The sequence below is a fragment of the Eurypyga helias genome, unplaced genomic scaffold, assembly GCF_000690775.1.
Source record: "Eurypyga helias isolate BGI_N326 unplaced genomic scaffold, ASM69077v1 scaffold37924, whole genome shotgun sequence".
In the NCBI taxonomy this organism is placed as follows: Eukaryota; Metazoa; Chordata; class Aves; order Eurypygiformes; family Eurypygidae; genus Eurypyga; species Eurypyga helias.
Window position 1 is genome coordinate 1 of NW_010246262.1, and position 15298 is coordinate 15298.

At 41.9% G+C, this 15298-nt stretch overlaps 1 protein-coding gene across 1 annotated transcript; it reads left to right on the plus strand.

Annotated features, from left to right (window-relative positions):
- Positions 1-685: 685 nt before the first annotated feature.
- Positions 686-14278, plus strand: CPSF3 (cleavage and polyadenylation specific factor 3, 73kDa; the record flags this gene model as incomplete). The annotated part of the gene is made up of 14 exons (XM_010150340.1): positions 686-763; positions 1961-2058; positions 2969-3097; positions 3553-3730; positions 5291-5380; positions 6366-6516; positions 8801-8976; positions 9508-9666; positions 10440-10586; positions 11029-11181; positions 11540-11648; positions 12400-12498; positions 13546-13640; positions 14191-14278. Coding segments are annotated over exons 1-14 (1750 nt in total), but the record flags the coding sequence as incomplete, so codon positions are not given.
- Positions 14279-15298: the final 1020 nt, after the last annotated feature.

Below are 15298 nucleotides of genomic sequence, written 5' to 3' on the forward strand. Positions count from 1 at the left end.
GGGCCGGCGCTTCTCCCGGGCACCGGCTGCGCTATCGCGACAAGTGGGGCGAGATCGTGCCCTGGGCGGCCTGAGTGATGCTGCGGGCTTCTGCTACCATGCTGTGCTTGCGTAGCTGCCGGCCCCGCGAGCAGGCAGCCTGCAGCCCCCGGGGCAGCGGGTGTGCTCCGTCAGAAGGACTGCCTCTGGTCCTGGGGCAGTACTGAGGTGTTTTCTGAGCAAAAAAGTGATTTTTTTACCGTCTACGCTTCGGTAACGCTGTGGGGTTTCTAGTATTTGAAGATGAATTTTTTTTTCTGGCCAAGATGCCAAGGTAATGTGAAGGTGGTTTTGGTAGCTTCACAGTAGTTGTCTTCTGGACAGCCGAAACGTGCTGCTTCGAGCTTATTCAGCACAAAGCAATTTGTTAATTAATTAAACTTCCCATTCATGGTATCATTTTGGGACCTGAGTGTGCAGGTGTGCAATATAAGCAAGAAGAGCCCAAAATAATTTCCCAAAACAGATTGTTTCTATTCCTGCAGCATTATATAGGGTCTCATTTATACTGCCATGAATAGACCTGCTCATTTATTTTAAATATCTCAGCTTAAAAAGACTGCAGTTGGTATTTCTACACAGAAAAATAAAGGCATCCAGTATACAGTACATCTGTACATTGCAGGTTTTCATTTTGATGACTTTGATGTCCTTTTGCAGAGGTGCTGGCCAAGAAGTAGGAAGGTCATGCATTATTCTGGAATTTAAAGGAAGAAAAATAATGGTAATTATTGCATGAATGTGTTCGTACGCCCTCTGGTTACGGTACCTGGGATCACAAAAAGGTGTTACGGGTTAGATTCAGCCTCTGCACGGAACTCCCCTGCTGTGCTGGGAGAGGCGCATTTTGTAGCTCTCTGGAACGACACAGCATATACAATAGTAGGTGTTGCAGAGGCTGTCCCGTATCCCCAAAGAATGTGTGCGTCTGAAGTGTGGATTCTAAAATTTACACATACCGGGTTTCAGTGGAAAATAAGGGTAATGTTTACTGACAGTTATGTGTGAACAGTAACTTGAATAGCAGGATTAGGGCAGGGATTGTCCCCCTGTGCTGGGCACTGGTGAGGCTGCACCTCGAATCCTGTGTTCAGTTTTGGGCCCCTCACTGCAAGAAAGACACTGAGGTGCTGGAGAGTGTCCAGAGAAGGGCAACGGAGCTGGGGAAGGGTCTGGAGCACAAGTCCTGTGAGGAGCAGCTGAGGGAACTGGGGTTGTTTATCCTGGAGAAGAGGAGGCTCAGGGGAGACCTCATGGCTCTCTGCAACTGCCTGAAAGGAGGGTGCAGAGAGGTGGGGGTTGGTCTCTTCTCCCAAGTGACAGGACAAGAGGAAACGGCCTTAAGTTGTTCCAGGGGAGGTTTAGATTGGATATGGGGAAAAATGTTTTCACTGAAAGGGTTGCCAAGCACTGGAACAACAATCCCTGGAGGTATTTAAGAGACACGTAGATGTCGCACTTAGTGACATGATTTTGGGGTGGAGTTGGCAGTGTTGGGTTAACGGTTGGACTTGATGATCTTAAAGGCCTTTTCCAATCTAAAAGAGTCTGTGATTCTATAAGCACATACATGTTCCCTTTTCCTGCTCACCACCTCAGATGGTGGCTGAAATAACGTGCCTGCACTGGTTCTCTCCATTCAGGTGTTGGAGTGTGAACGGAGGCTCACTTAGGTACAGACCCGTAAACAGAGACTGGGATCTTGTGAAAGGTGTTCAGTTTCCCAGTGGAGTTGAGTCATTTAGACAGAAGCCCGAGATGTGAAATCCAGTGCTAAAAGCAGTGTTGAAGGAAAAGATACGGGTTTTTTTTTGCATGATGCTAAAAATTACCAGTCACTAGTAACCATATTTCAGACCAGAAAGGGAGAGTGTTTTTTGTATGTTCAATCAGATGCTTTAAGTTTCTTTCCTTTTTTCAGCTTGATTGTGGAATCCATCCTGGACTGGAAGGAATGGATGCTCTTCCTTACATTGATTTGATAGATCCTGCTGAGATTGATCTCCTCTTAATTAGTCAGTAAGTTGCACATAAAAACAAATATACTGAGGTCGTGGGCTGAGCTGTGTTCACTTGTAGGTTATTAAGAGAGGCTGAAAATGGTTGTTGTATAGATGAAATGGCATGGCAAAATTTTAGATTCCAAATTTTGTTACATTAAGGGTATTTGGTCCCTTCTGACATTACAACTCTCCTGTGAGCTCGCTGTGGTGCCGGGCTTTTTTATCACCTGGCCGGCATTACCACCATTGTGACAGCTTCTGGAATTGATTTCCTCCATAAAGGCTGATGAAAAGATTGGTTGTGGTTTTGCTCTATTGGATTTGAATGAAAAAGGTTCTCGAGGACTTACACAAGCTATAAATGCGGTGTAAATACTGCGTAGTGGCTGAGAGGCAAGGAGAGCTGTTTCTAAATGATTTAACCAGTCGTAACTGGGTCTCTATAAATCCTGAGTTTTCATGGTGTGTGCATGTTCTACCTTTATTTCAAAAGTACTTCCTCAGCATAAGTCCAACTAGAAGTGTGGCCAAATACTTTTATTTTAGCAGTTGATGTTTTCATCCCTCCTGTCCAACGGGCAAACTCAGGCTCACGTTTGTTGCCTTTCTTGTATCTTTGATATTTATTGTGTGCCTGGTTCCTGTGATTTTTCTCCGTCTACATTTACATGTAAATCACGGAAGAGTGAATTTTGGAATTGTGTGGGTAAAACCATGGCAATTAACAGAGGGGCTCCTGTATTACCCTTTCTGGGTTGTGCTTCTGGTCAGTAGCGTCCTGCATATAGAGCAGCACAGTTAACAGCACGCTTGAAAGTTCTGCTTCCAGCTTTTCGTGACGCTACATTAATCCAGTGAAGCAGTGAATTATATGACAGGGTTGTATAATCTTACTGCATTAATTGGATTTGTGTGTCTCTCTTAAGCTTCCATTTAGATCACTGTGGGGCTTTACCGTGGTTTTTGCAGAAAACGAGTTTTAAAGGGAGGACGTTTATGACTCACGCCACAAAAGCTATTTACAGATGGCTTCTCTCAGACTATGTCAAAGTCAGGTAAGCTGGCCCGTGTGTTGTCTCTTCAGCTCCTGAATTATTTCACCTCGGTAGCCAGCAGGAACCTTCAGATAAAGCCGCCAGAGGTGGCTGGATAAACCCGGATGTGGGCACAAGTAGCCACATCATAACCAGGTTGGAAGTAACGAGTCATCTTACTGCCTCATGGCAGATCCTTGCCCAGGTACTGTTGGTACTTTTAGACAAATGCAGAGCAGCTCCTGAACTGGAAAGACTATTCTAGCACAGCCTTTCAGAAGAAAGGCGTTTTAACTCTATTTAGGTGAACGGCGTTAGAGTACCTGGGCTTGATTCCTAACGTGGGAGACGTAGTCTTACGGAATGGAAGTCTTGCTGTCAGTGGGGAAAAATCCAGGAAGTCGGTTTTTTTCCAACTGTTATGTAATCTAAACTGGTAAAATGAGCTGATATTTAGCCATTTCACTTATATCCAGTAATATATCAGCGGATGACATGCTATATACAGAAACAGACCTTGAAGAAAGCATGGACAAGATTGAGACCATCAACTTCCATGAAGTTAAAGAGGTGGCAGGAATCAAATTCTGGTGTTACCACGCGGGCCACGTTCTGGGAGCAGCCATGTTTATGATTGAAATAGCTGGTGTGAAGGTATTTTCTTTTCTCTATAAAGTTGAAATCAAGCCTGAATTCTGATCTAGTCATTAATTACTTATTCTTGCCTGTTACGCCCCACCACAGTAGCTGGAGGTGCCAAGGAGGCTTGGGCACAGAGGTGGGAGGCCTTGACTTAGAACAGGTATTTTCTCGTTGATTAAAAGGAGCGAGTGACGTGTATTGAACCAGGTAGGATGTTTGGGTTTTGTGGGGGTGAGTCGTGTCTTAAACATGGAACCAGTAAACCTGTCGTTTTCCTTGCTGGTCAGCTCAGAGGTAGGCAGTGGCTGAGGCAGTCTTGCAGAACCTGCATTTTAGTAAAATCTATAAACAGATGTTGGTTCTGCAGTTCCGATTTACCGTGTCTGCCTGCCTGGGTGCTTAAGTTACGTTTAAGTGTGCAAGTTCTGTTTTTCTCTTAACGCTCTCAGTGCTGAAGCACCTCAAGGGGTAGGTTTCTTGTTAATTTTAGACACAGAGGGATTAAATAAGTCATCATATAATCACAGGCAGCGCTGTGTGAAAACCAGATACTTGAAACTAATCTCATGAATTGGACTTCAGTAGGATAATCACTGCCCAAGAAAAGTTTCATACAGCCTTGAAGAGGAGTGGTGGTCCTGAGGCTTGCTGTCTGCTAGGACTTTGAGAATTCCAGGCTTTTTGAAGATTGAAGTTTAAAAATATATAGAAACAGAACCTGAATTTATGATGATTACAATAAAAATTAGATATCTTACTGCTTTTTTATTTTTCTCTGATTAAGGCATGATGGAGAAAGATTTCTCTTACTATGCATGACTTAAGTGGATTTGGTTTTAACATCCACTACTTTAATTCCCTGTGAAGCGAATGAGGAGTGTGATAGTAGGTTACCTGCAGAACAGTTATCCACTGCCACTGACTCCGTCTTTTATTATTCACATTTTCATCAGTGGAATGATTGTGAAGTAAAAACTGCTCAGTTTTGACACCCTTGTTTTGGGCATAGAGAGCTGCATTTCACCCTGTGGTTAAGAGTCCATTTACTAACAGTTCCAAATTACTGCTTGATGTAATGCAGAACATGATCATTCCATTTGGAAAACCTGCTAGATTACAGGGTATTTTTTTGTTAGTATCAGAAAACCTTAGAAGAATTTTTTAATAGTAATTGTTTGGGTTTATTCATTGTGTTTGCATTCTGAAATGGAAACGCAGATTTATCTGCTTTTTTACTCCCACTTAGGGCGTGCTGTATTCTCAGTTACATCAATTTTTACTTGTCAGTGGTTGTGTGCAAAAGGCTGAAAATGGCACCTTTACATTCCAAACAAAAATAACATCTTAATTGTTTACCTAGTTCCGTTGTAACTGTGGTACTGCTTATCTATTGTGGTTAAAATATTTGTACTGTTGTACTGTCAGCCTGAAAGTGCAAGTGACCTTTTTGTGGTAAATGCCTTAAAACTATCTTTGCTTAAAAACCCAGTGTTCCTGTACAACAGCTTTTTCAAGAGTGCTGAGCTGGTGGGACCTGTAAGCAGAATAACTGCTTCTCTTTGTCCCCGATAGCTCTTATATACAGGTGACTTCTCAAGACAGGAAGACAGACATCTGATGGCAGCTGAGATTCCCAATATTAAACCTGATATTCTTATAATTGTAAGTTTTACAAAATGATTTCTTTGTATTAGAAATTAAATACATGTAGGAGTATTACTTACAGCTAAAATGGGATCAGAAAGAGGGTGGAGATTTAATGGTAGCATGTGCTTTGTGATAAATATCCAACATTTTTTTTTACTGTATTAAAAAAGTCTCATTTTCATTTTATAATCTTTCTGAAGTGCCTTAAGCCTCCAGACAAACCTTTTTGAGAGGGGAGATTTTTTAGGTTTCAATCTGTGTGTTGGACAAACCCCACTTTGGCCAGGTGTCTTTCTTTGGGAGAGCCTAACCTACTTCCAGATACGTTGAGGATTTGTCCTGGCTGGAGATGCCCTGGGTGCTGTTCCATTCTTTTTGTTTGTTTTGTTTTCTGGGTGAAACGGTTTTATTCTGAATGTGCGTTTGGAAAATCAGGGGAAACTTCAGAAGTGAACTGTTTCATCGGGAAATGAACAGTGGGATCTCTCAGAGTAACACTCAAAATGATGTCATATATCGTGTCCCTCCTAACTGCTTTCTGTAACTGCTGATGTCATTTTAAGTCACATCAAAATCTTGTATATTTTGCAATGCCTGCATTTTAGACGAGGTGTTTCTGTACTGTGGCCTATGTACCGCTGGTGAGTCATTGTGACGTGGTAACCCGTTCATCAAAGCAGCGGCAGCATTTCCGCTTAGGAAAATAAATAGATTGAAGTTGAAACCTCGTAAAAGAAGCATCAAAATTAATGGTTCTTCTTCCCCACCCTGACCTGTCCTCCCACATTTCTGAGAGGGACTTGGGGGAGAGGAAATCTTGATTATCACAGTGGGGGTGATTGTGGGAATTTGGGGTGGTTTTGAATTTCCCCTTTACCCCTCCCCCCCTTCCATGGTAACATCGCGTTATGTTTTCCTGCGCTTTCTTGTTAGATTCAGAGGAGTTGATCAGGAATTAGTCTGTGTCAGTACTTTTAATAGGAGGTTTCTCTCTACATAGGAATCCACCTATGGTACTCATATTCATGAAAAAAGGGAAGAGCGAGAGGCAAGATTCTGTAACACCGTTCACGACATTGTAAATAGAGGAGGTAGAGGTCTTATTCCAGTGTTTGCCCTGGGTCGAGCTCAAGAACTGCTTTTAATTTTAGGTATGTCCCTTCCCAGCTACTCTTCATGAAAGGCGTATAAAGGTAAATCAGAATGTTTTCATGTGCAGGTATAACAGGTTTTTTAAACAACTCTTCAGCCGTTTTTCAGTGTAATATATGTAAAACTTTGTCCAAAAGAAGAAAACACAGTGAATGAACCAAGGCAGCTCTGCTTTGTGAGGCACAAAGGAGACCTAGAAAGGAAGAGGTAATGGTGCAGCAATGTGTGCGTGTGATTCTTGAGTCTTGTTGAATGGGGATTTCAATAAACAGGAACTAGTCCTGCAGATTGGAAAGGAAGCAGTCAAAGCATCACTGTTCTATTTCAACAATATTGCTAAAAAAAAGGTGTATTTTGTTCCAGAATTTCACTGTCTTCTTTGATTCTTAATTTCACTGTCTTCTTTGATTCTTAATTTCACTGTCTTCTTTGATTCTTAATTTCACTATCGTCTTTGATTCTTATACCTTGGATTCACATACCTAGATGAAGAAGTCTCTATAGGAAATGCTGAGAAGACCATAACAGACACTTCTAGCATTTCTGAAGTCCTAATGGTAATGGGAAAGCAAAATGAGGCTTTGTTAAGAAGAGCAAAAATGAGGGGGTCAGGGGGAGAGGGGAAGGGAAAAATTACACATGATCATAACAAGGCATTTCACATAAAATACATAAGTAGCTGTTACAGAGTACTTCAGAAAAAACAGGCTTTAAATAAATTATTTCCAGGCTTCTTTGCTTCCTTTGGACACATTTAATTTGTAGTATGTTATGTGATTTTTTACTGGTCTTTCTGCTCATGCAAATGCTGGCAGGATCCCAAGGTAACTATTTCAAAATTAAAATATGTATTTTTAGACATATTGAATCTAAAATGTTACCTAAAGTACTTGAAATTCTTCTCCCTTTCCATTTCAGTTTATCTCAGCATTAGAAATTAGTATGTTTTCAAAGTGTGCTACTGGTCTGTTAAAATGTTAATGAGAAATTTGGATCTGGGCATGGGGTAGTATTCAGTGTTGGAGGATTATTTACTACTTACCATTGATTGAGGTTTCTTAATCTTAACAGAGAGGTTAAAACCTGAAGATTTTAAATCTCGTGTAGTCATCAGTTTGTAATTTGTTGGTCTCTCCCTGCTGTGTGTAGATATTAAAGTGAGTTCCTAAACATAAGCTTGAAAATACATCCAGTGAAGCCAGACATGCAATTGGATGCTTAATTAGGTAGAAAATGCAATTGCACCTCACATGCCTACACAACTGAGTCAGCAGGGCTCTGTGTTTGTTTTTCCTTTCCATATGTGTTGACAAAAAATGAAATACTCTGTTATGGTATTGAAGACTGTGACGATGAGTGCAGTCTTTTAATGCCACTCTTAAGTCCTGCTATTGGTTATCTTTTAGTGGCTGTTTCCACCTTGCACTTACTGAGGTAGTCATGGGATTGAGCCTCTCTGACGTGTTCTGAAAAGCTTTGTCTGCAGGTCAGCTGTTAGGTTGAAGTCTTGTAATTTTAAATGTACAGATACAGCCAAAAAAGCATACCCTTACTTTTGGGTGATTGTTCCCTACTTAGGTGATATAGAGTCACAGAATGGTTTGGGTTGGAAGGGACCTTAAAGACCATCCAGTTCCAACCCCCCTGCCATGGGCAGGGACACCTTCCACTAGACCAGGTTGCTCAAAGCCACATCCAGCCTGGCCTTGAACACTTCCAGGGATGGGGCATCCACAGCTTCTCTGGGCAACCTGTTCCAGTGCCTCACCACCCTCTCTGGGAGGAACATATAAATGTCTTTTAGACTAGCAGAACTTCATCCAAGTGGGAAAATGAGTAAGTTATGTTTGTATAGTGGATTCAGATCTCGTCTTTGTGTTTACTAAAGGTTGCAGCTACTGTTGTCAGTGATAAAATGAAGTTGTGGTTAGTGGAGGCTTTTTTCTTCTTCTTGTTTCAGTTAAGCCTGTAACATATAACTCCTGGTGATATACAGGAAGCCAAGCTTGTTAACTCTATGTTTCCTTCGCACCTTAAACCCCATGGATTTGTTTTCCAGAACTTCAGTACAGTGAATTCTCACCAACAGATCTCTGCACAGATGTCCCTAACTGCTGGACGTGTAATTGATATTTGACAGAAAACTTGCGTTCTTTCACGTATTGCTGTGTAATAGTGCGTGTACTTCATACCTCATAGCTGAAGTTGGTGATTGATTGGAATTTGACCTGCCAAAAATATCTGAAGTTCATCTTTGTCATTGTTTTTTGGGTTTTTTTCTAGATGAATACTGGCAGAATCACCCTGAACTCCACGATATCCCCATATACTACGCCTCCTCTTTGGCGAAGAAGTGCATGGCAGTTTATCAGACCTATGTCAATGCCATGAATGACAAAATCCGCAAGCAAATTAACATCAACAATCCGTTTGTTTTCAAGCATATCAGTAATCTGAAGGTAAGCTGGTGAGTTTGTCTTACAACAGCAGAAGGGTGACAGAAGTCTGTGTTTGCTGACCAGTCTGCATGTTTATTATCCTCATGGGTTGACCAACTAGAGGTTTATGTCCGAGTCACCTGCTGTCCCAGTGTTTAGAGGGCTGGTTGAGGGGAGCCTATGCCTCAACTTTTCTTCCACTCTAGATCCCTGTGCTTATAGCTTGCTCCCTAAGGGCATCAGCAGGAGGATCTTCCCTGCAAAGGGTACTTTTTATGAGGGTGGGGTAAAATCTGTGAACATGGGGCTCTACTTGTGCTCTGCTTGTGTGTTCAAGGGCACAGCTAGGCTGTCCTTCATTTGTGGATGCCCCATCCCTGGAAGTGTTCAAGGCCAGGCTGGATGAGGCTTTGAGCAACCCGGTCTGGTGGAGGATGTTCCTCCCCATGGCAGGGGGGTTGGAACTGGATGGTCTTTAAGGTCCCTTCCAACCCAAACCATTCTGTGATTTGGGTGAGTTATGGAAACTGATCTTGCCGTTTGTCCGTTTAGAGCATGGATCATTTCGATGACATTGGCCCAAGCGTGGTGATGGCTTCCCCAGGTATGATGCAGAGTGGCTTGTCCAGAGAGTTGTTTGAGAGCTGGTGCACGGATAAGAGAAACGGAGTAATTATAGCAGGTTACTGTGTTGAAGGAACGCTTGCGAAGGTGAGTTGCTTCTGCGCCACAAGTTCTTCATACGAGGTGGTGCTCGTGTTATGTTTAAAAAGAATTGGGCATAGCGGGTGTTTTTTTATTTGGGTTTACCAGTAAGATTGTTGTCAGCTACACGTAATTATACAGTCAAAACTGTTGGCTAATACTAATGAAAAGTACAGAAAAAATTGCATGTGGCCATTTCCAGTGATGTTACACAGAATAGACCTTTCCAGGAGCAGTTACCATGCCATGAGAAAAAATGATGGATACTTTCCTCCATCTTAGATCCCTTTGCCATCTAATTTGTTTGAGGGGAGAGCCCTGATCCTAATTACAGAGTTTTTGGTACTAAACGTAACGCTGCTTACGTCTCAGATCAGACTGCCTTGCACATGTTGTGCCACTCTCTGGTTGTGGAGAATGAAATCCTTCCTTCCAAATTCCAGGAGCTAAGGGCAACCAGAGCATCTCATTTTGTCTTTAGAGTTAGAAGTCACACACTTGTTACAATGTCAGTGCGAATCTGAGAGAGGGATATCTGGAAGAACAGTGAACTCCCAGACCTGCTGGGGATGCAAAAGCTGAAATGGTGTGTGTTGTGCATGCTTTTTTCATTTGTGAGTCTGTGTTTTGTGAAATTTGAGAGATTTTTTTTTTTCAGTTCTTCACATTTAACCTGGCTGCCAGTGTTATTTCATTGATTTTTGACATGTTCAGCATGAGTTATACGGTGTCTGTGAGAGGCTTTCTGGTTATAAAGTGCTCTTTTTTTTTTTTTCTAGCACATCATGTCTGAACCTGAAGAGATCACAACTATGTCAGGGCAAAAACTCCCACTGAAGATGTCTGTGGATTACATTTCTTTCTCTGCTCACACAGATTATCAACAAACCAGTGAATTTATCCGGGCCCTGAAACCTCCACACGTGGTTAGTATACACGCTGCCCGTTTCTCAGGAGTGGGTTTCATCAGGCCAGTTCACAGCCTTGAGTCCTTAAGGCAGGTACTGGTGTCCAGCGGTAGCCAGTGTCCCTGTACTTTGATTAATGAAAGGAGATTTTAACCATTTTTCATCACGTTACCTTAGCAAAGTAAAGACGAACTTTCTCTCCACTGCCTGCCTGTGTGATATCTGGGGATGACTTTCTTGAAAGTGGTGTGGCCCATAACCTGTTTCAGCCATGTTTTGTTCAAGTGAGATACAATACAGGACAACATTAAGTTGGGAACACTGGTATTGGAATAATCCACTGGAACTACATTTTTATAAAGATGAGGTGCAAGATGGCAGTTTTCTTGGATAATTTGTTACGAAGCATGTCTGGCTGGACAAATAGCTTTTGCTAAAAGGAAAACTCTCTTTCCTCTAGATTTTAGTTCACGGAGAGCAGAATGAAATGGCCAGATTGAAAGCAGCTTTGATACGGGAATATGAGGATAATGATGAAGTTCATATAGAAGTTCATAATCCTAGGAATACTGAAGCTGTGACATTAAACTTCAGAGGAGAAAAACTTGCAAAGGTATAAAAGTAATATTTTTCTTATTTCTACAACAGTATTTGGGATAAAAACTACACATTTTTTTCCAAACCTGTATTTTTAATTGGGTTTGGATTGTGTATGCTTTCCAGGGACTCAGAAGTATGTGAATGTTTTGGGTTTAATGTTGTTCTAGGGGGGTTTTTGGTGGTTGGTTTTATTTTTTGGCTCTTCACTCTTCCAACCTTTCCTTGTGCTACATCTCAGAATCTTTGTTGGTCAGTCTGACTTTCCGTCGTTTTCAGAGTTAATTTTACATGATGTTTGGTTTTTCTGAGGAAACTATTTCGTCTCCCTAGTTAACGAGGCTTGTTGCACCATGTGTGGTTTTTCGTTCCAGGTGATGGGATCTTTAGCAGATAAGAAGCCAGAACAAGGACAGAGAATTTCTGGAATCCTAGTTAAAAGAAATTTTAATTATCACATCCTGTCTCCATGTGACCTCTCCAGTACGTAAAGACAGTAGTGTGCTTAGGAGCTCATTGAAACTTACTGTATCCTCCTTCTGGCATTAAAACACATACAGTACTTTTTTTTCCTGTAATTTGGTATTTGATAAGCAGTTAGTGAACATCTTGGGTTTATTTTGGCTTAGTTTTGCCTAAAGTTCAGAAGGGTTGGAGTGAGAAGAAAGGCATTCACATTCATTCTCCACTGAAGTTTCACATCATTTCTGTTCTTTCTGTAAAGGACAAGAAGCAAAATTCCATTCCCCTTCTGGTTACTTAAAACTTCTTCCTCTGCATGAACAGGCATAAAGCGTGCCAGTGAGGACAGAAGAGCACCTTCATCACTTCTCCTGCCAGTTTCCAAAATGTCATTAGTTTTCAGTGTAAAAAGCTACACTACAGTGAAAATGCTCTGTATTGTTCCTGTGCTGTTTATTACTAATGAAATCAATCTGTTCTCAGAACAGAAGAATAATTAAATGTCAGTAATGTCTGAAGAGTTTGGGGGAAAGCAATTCTGCTGTCCTAGTTCAGTTTGCCTTTAATGGGTATGATAAAGCAACAAGCTCTTGCTGATCTCTTAACCACAAATGTATAATTTATCTTACAATAGACCCTCCACCCTCCTCTTTATAAACTGTCCTTTTCAGCCCTCCGTCTGAAATGTGTCGATGCCATTATCTGTAGCGACAGTTTTGGTTTTTAGGAAGTCAGTTCCAATTTTAATGCATACTTTTAAAAATTCTTGTAGATTATACAGACCTGGCGATGAGCACCGTGACACAGACACAAGCCATTCCGTATACTGGCCCTTTTAACCTGCTTTATTATCAGCTACAGAAACTTACTGGTGCGTACTGGGAAGACATTTTCATTATTCATAGTGGTCAGCTTTTAAAACAACTTACAGTCTTCAGAGGTTTTCTGGGTGGAAACTTCTTGGCCAGTAACGGAAGTGCCACGGTTTGTTTTGTGTTTGACAACTTTCGCTAGATTCCGCATCCTCTGCCAGATGTGGCTCATGGCTGCCACGCATCCTTCTGGGGGATGCTGCTGCGGGTGCATCACAGAATGCCGAATAGGCTGACTTATGTCTCCTGTCAGCCCAAAGTGAGTGCCACAGCCACTCTGCTCCAAAATGCATTTATTAATTGATCCTTTCTCTCCAGCCCCAGAATAGAATGGGTAATGCCATCCAGTTAATAAAACCCAAAAGCTCTGTGCTCCTTTGACAGACTGCCTCTTCCATCCCTCTTTGAGAGGCAAGAATCTGACCTTGCTGGCTTTTTCAGAGTCTGGAGCCATGTAAATCTGCCACGGGTGTGATCTGCAGCGCCTCTGCCTAGCGAGGTTAGGGGCAGCTCCTGCCCTAGTTCATTAAAGGCACGCACGCTTCGCAGGATCCCTTCCCAGATGTAAAGCTGAGGAGGCTTTTTTACATCCCTAGTGTCAGAATGATGTTCTGATTTCATAACCTGAGTGACACCTGGCACAAATGCTTTTGTTTTAAGCTCTATGCTTATGTAAGTGATGGCTTATCCTTCAAGGATACCAGGGGAGCTGGTTAGTTCGGCAAACGGAGCGTTAAATTTCTCCTTTGTTTTGTTTTTCATGGGTGTACGCCCATTGGTGTACCAAGCCGGTCAAATATGAGAATTCAAAACAAGTAAAATGGGCAGTGTTGCATACGAAAAATCCCCAAACAATCCAGAAGAAGGAAAATAGTAGTTGCTAAGGGCGGGCTACACACTTCATTTTGTGAGCTGCTCCAAGCAGTTGTGATAATAGCAGACAGCCTCTCTTATGCTTCCAACGACCTGTTCTCTGACGCAGATAAAGTTAATCTTGGCTTGCAGTACAGTTTAATTCTAGCTAATCATTTCTTGTCACTTCTCAGGTGATGTAGAAGAAATAGAAATCCAACAAAAACCAGCCCTGAAGGTTTTCAAAAATATTACTGTGATCCAGGAACCGGGCATGGTAGTCCTTGAGGTGGGCATTGGTGGGGGAGAAAGAACTGTTCTGCTCTCCAGTTTCTGAAGGATGGTATCATATAGATGCCCTGCAGAATGAAGTGTTTTAAGCGGTTTCCTGTTGGATGACAGAATGAAAGCCAGGACCAAGTTCCCCTTGAGCTATGGTGCTGTGTTGATGCACGCTGTTTCGTTTAGGTAGATTCAGTTTTGCTGTGACTTGAGTATAATGGCAGATTTACTGCCCCTTTTTTTTTAATTTGGCAAATAGTAATTGGAAACAATGTCAAATGATGTTCCCTCCTCCCTCAGATAGTTGTGGTAATTTGTAACTATTGCATAAATGTGTTCAGAAACATTCAACAGCTTGAATTTTTCATGGGAAGTTACTGGAACATACCAAGTTAAAAATAGCTAATAAACTGGTGTAAAATATATGGCAGCCATTTGAAGCTGGAGTTCAGAGGAAAGGGGGTAGAGAAGGCAGTGAGTGTTACATTGGGTTGATGTTGCATTACTCCTTCAGCCCAAATGGGTTCAAACTCTGAATTTTATTTTTTATCTTCCAGTGGGTGGCAAATCCTGCTAATGATATGTATGCAGACACCGTGACAACAGTGATACTGGAAGTGCAGTCAAATCCCAAAATACAGAAAGGTACTAATTTTAGCGTGTGCTCATTTAACTGAGGCATTTCTTAATTTCTTTTATATCGAGCGTGGATATAATGCCTTGCGGTAGGTTGCCGTCCCACGGCTGTACTTCCTCTCCTTAGGAACCTTCTTAGGGAGTAAGATTTGCTACTTAAAAACAGAATTACAATTTGGTCTTCATTATTTGTAACGGGTTCATTTGTTGAAACTGTATCTTGTGTGGCAGCTGGTGGGTGACTGTAGATAATGTGACCTTCCTTTACAAAAGGAAGCTTTGCACTTGCTTTACATTTTTGTGTATGAACAATTTACGAAGTCTCATTTCAATATTTCCATTTCTCATTTGAAAGCTATGATTACCGTTCACGGGAGTGGTATTCCCTTGACTGTATCCCCGAAAGAGTTGGGTAGACTAACTCTAAAAAAAGAGGTCAGACTAATTGCACAATTACACGTAGGTGGGCCCTGTAACCGAGTAATATTATGGGGTAGCGATAGCATCATCAGATGCTGCGTTTGATGCTGCAGTTCAGGAGTCACAACAATTTGGATGGGATTCCTCATGGTGGCAGCTGGTTTGCTTTTGAACACGCACATCACTATGCTTAGGATCTGGAGCAAATATTGAATATCGGGTTGGCCACTGGGGATGAATGCTTGGCAACACAGTAGCACAGATCATTATAATCCATTTAACAAAATAAGGGATTGGGTTGGGTTTGTTTTCTAGGGTTTAAAACCACCTTTTTGCCACTACCTGCATCATTACTTGGAATATATATTATTTTACTCTCAAAGATCTTTTGGAATTCTGCCTCTGTGTACCCTTGCTCACCTGGTGACAGTTGGGTATCCATCTTAGGGCATTATTCAACTTCAGCTGGGATGTGGTCAGGCAAGCAGCACCCAACATTCTGTTCCCTGGGTGTTACATAAAAGCCATACGATGTGGGTTATGTGTTTTGTGGTACTGTGTTCTTTTCCCCAGCAAAAGGGCAATATGAAGGACTTGGGGGTACTGGTG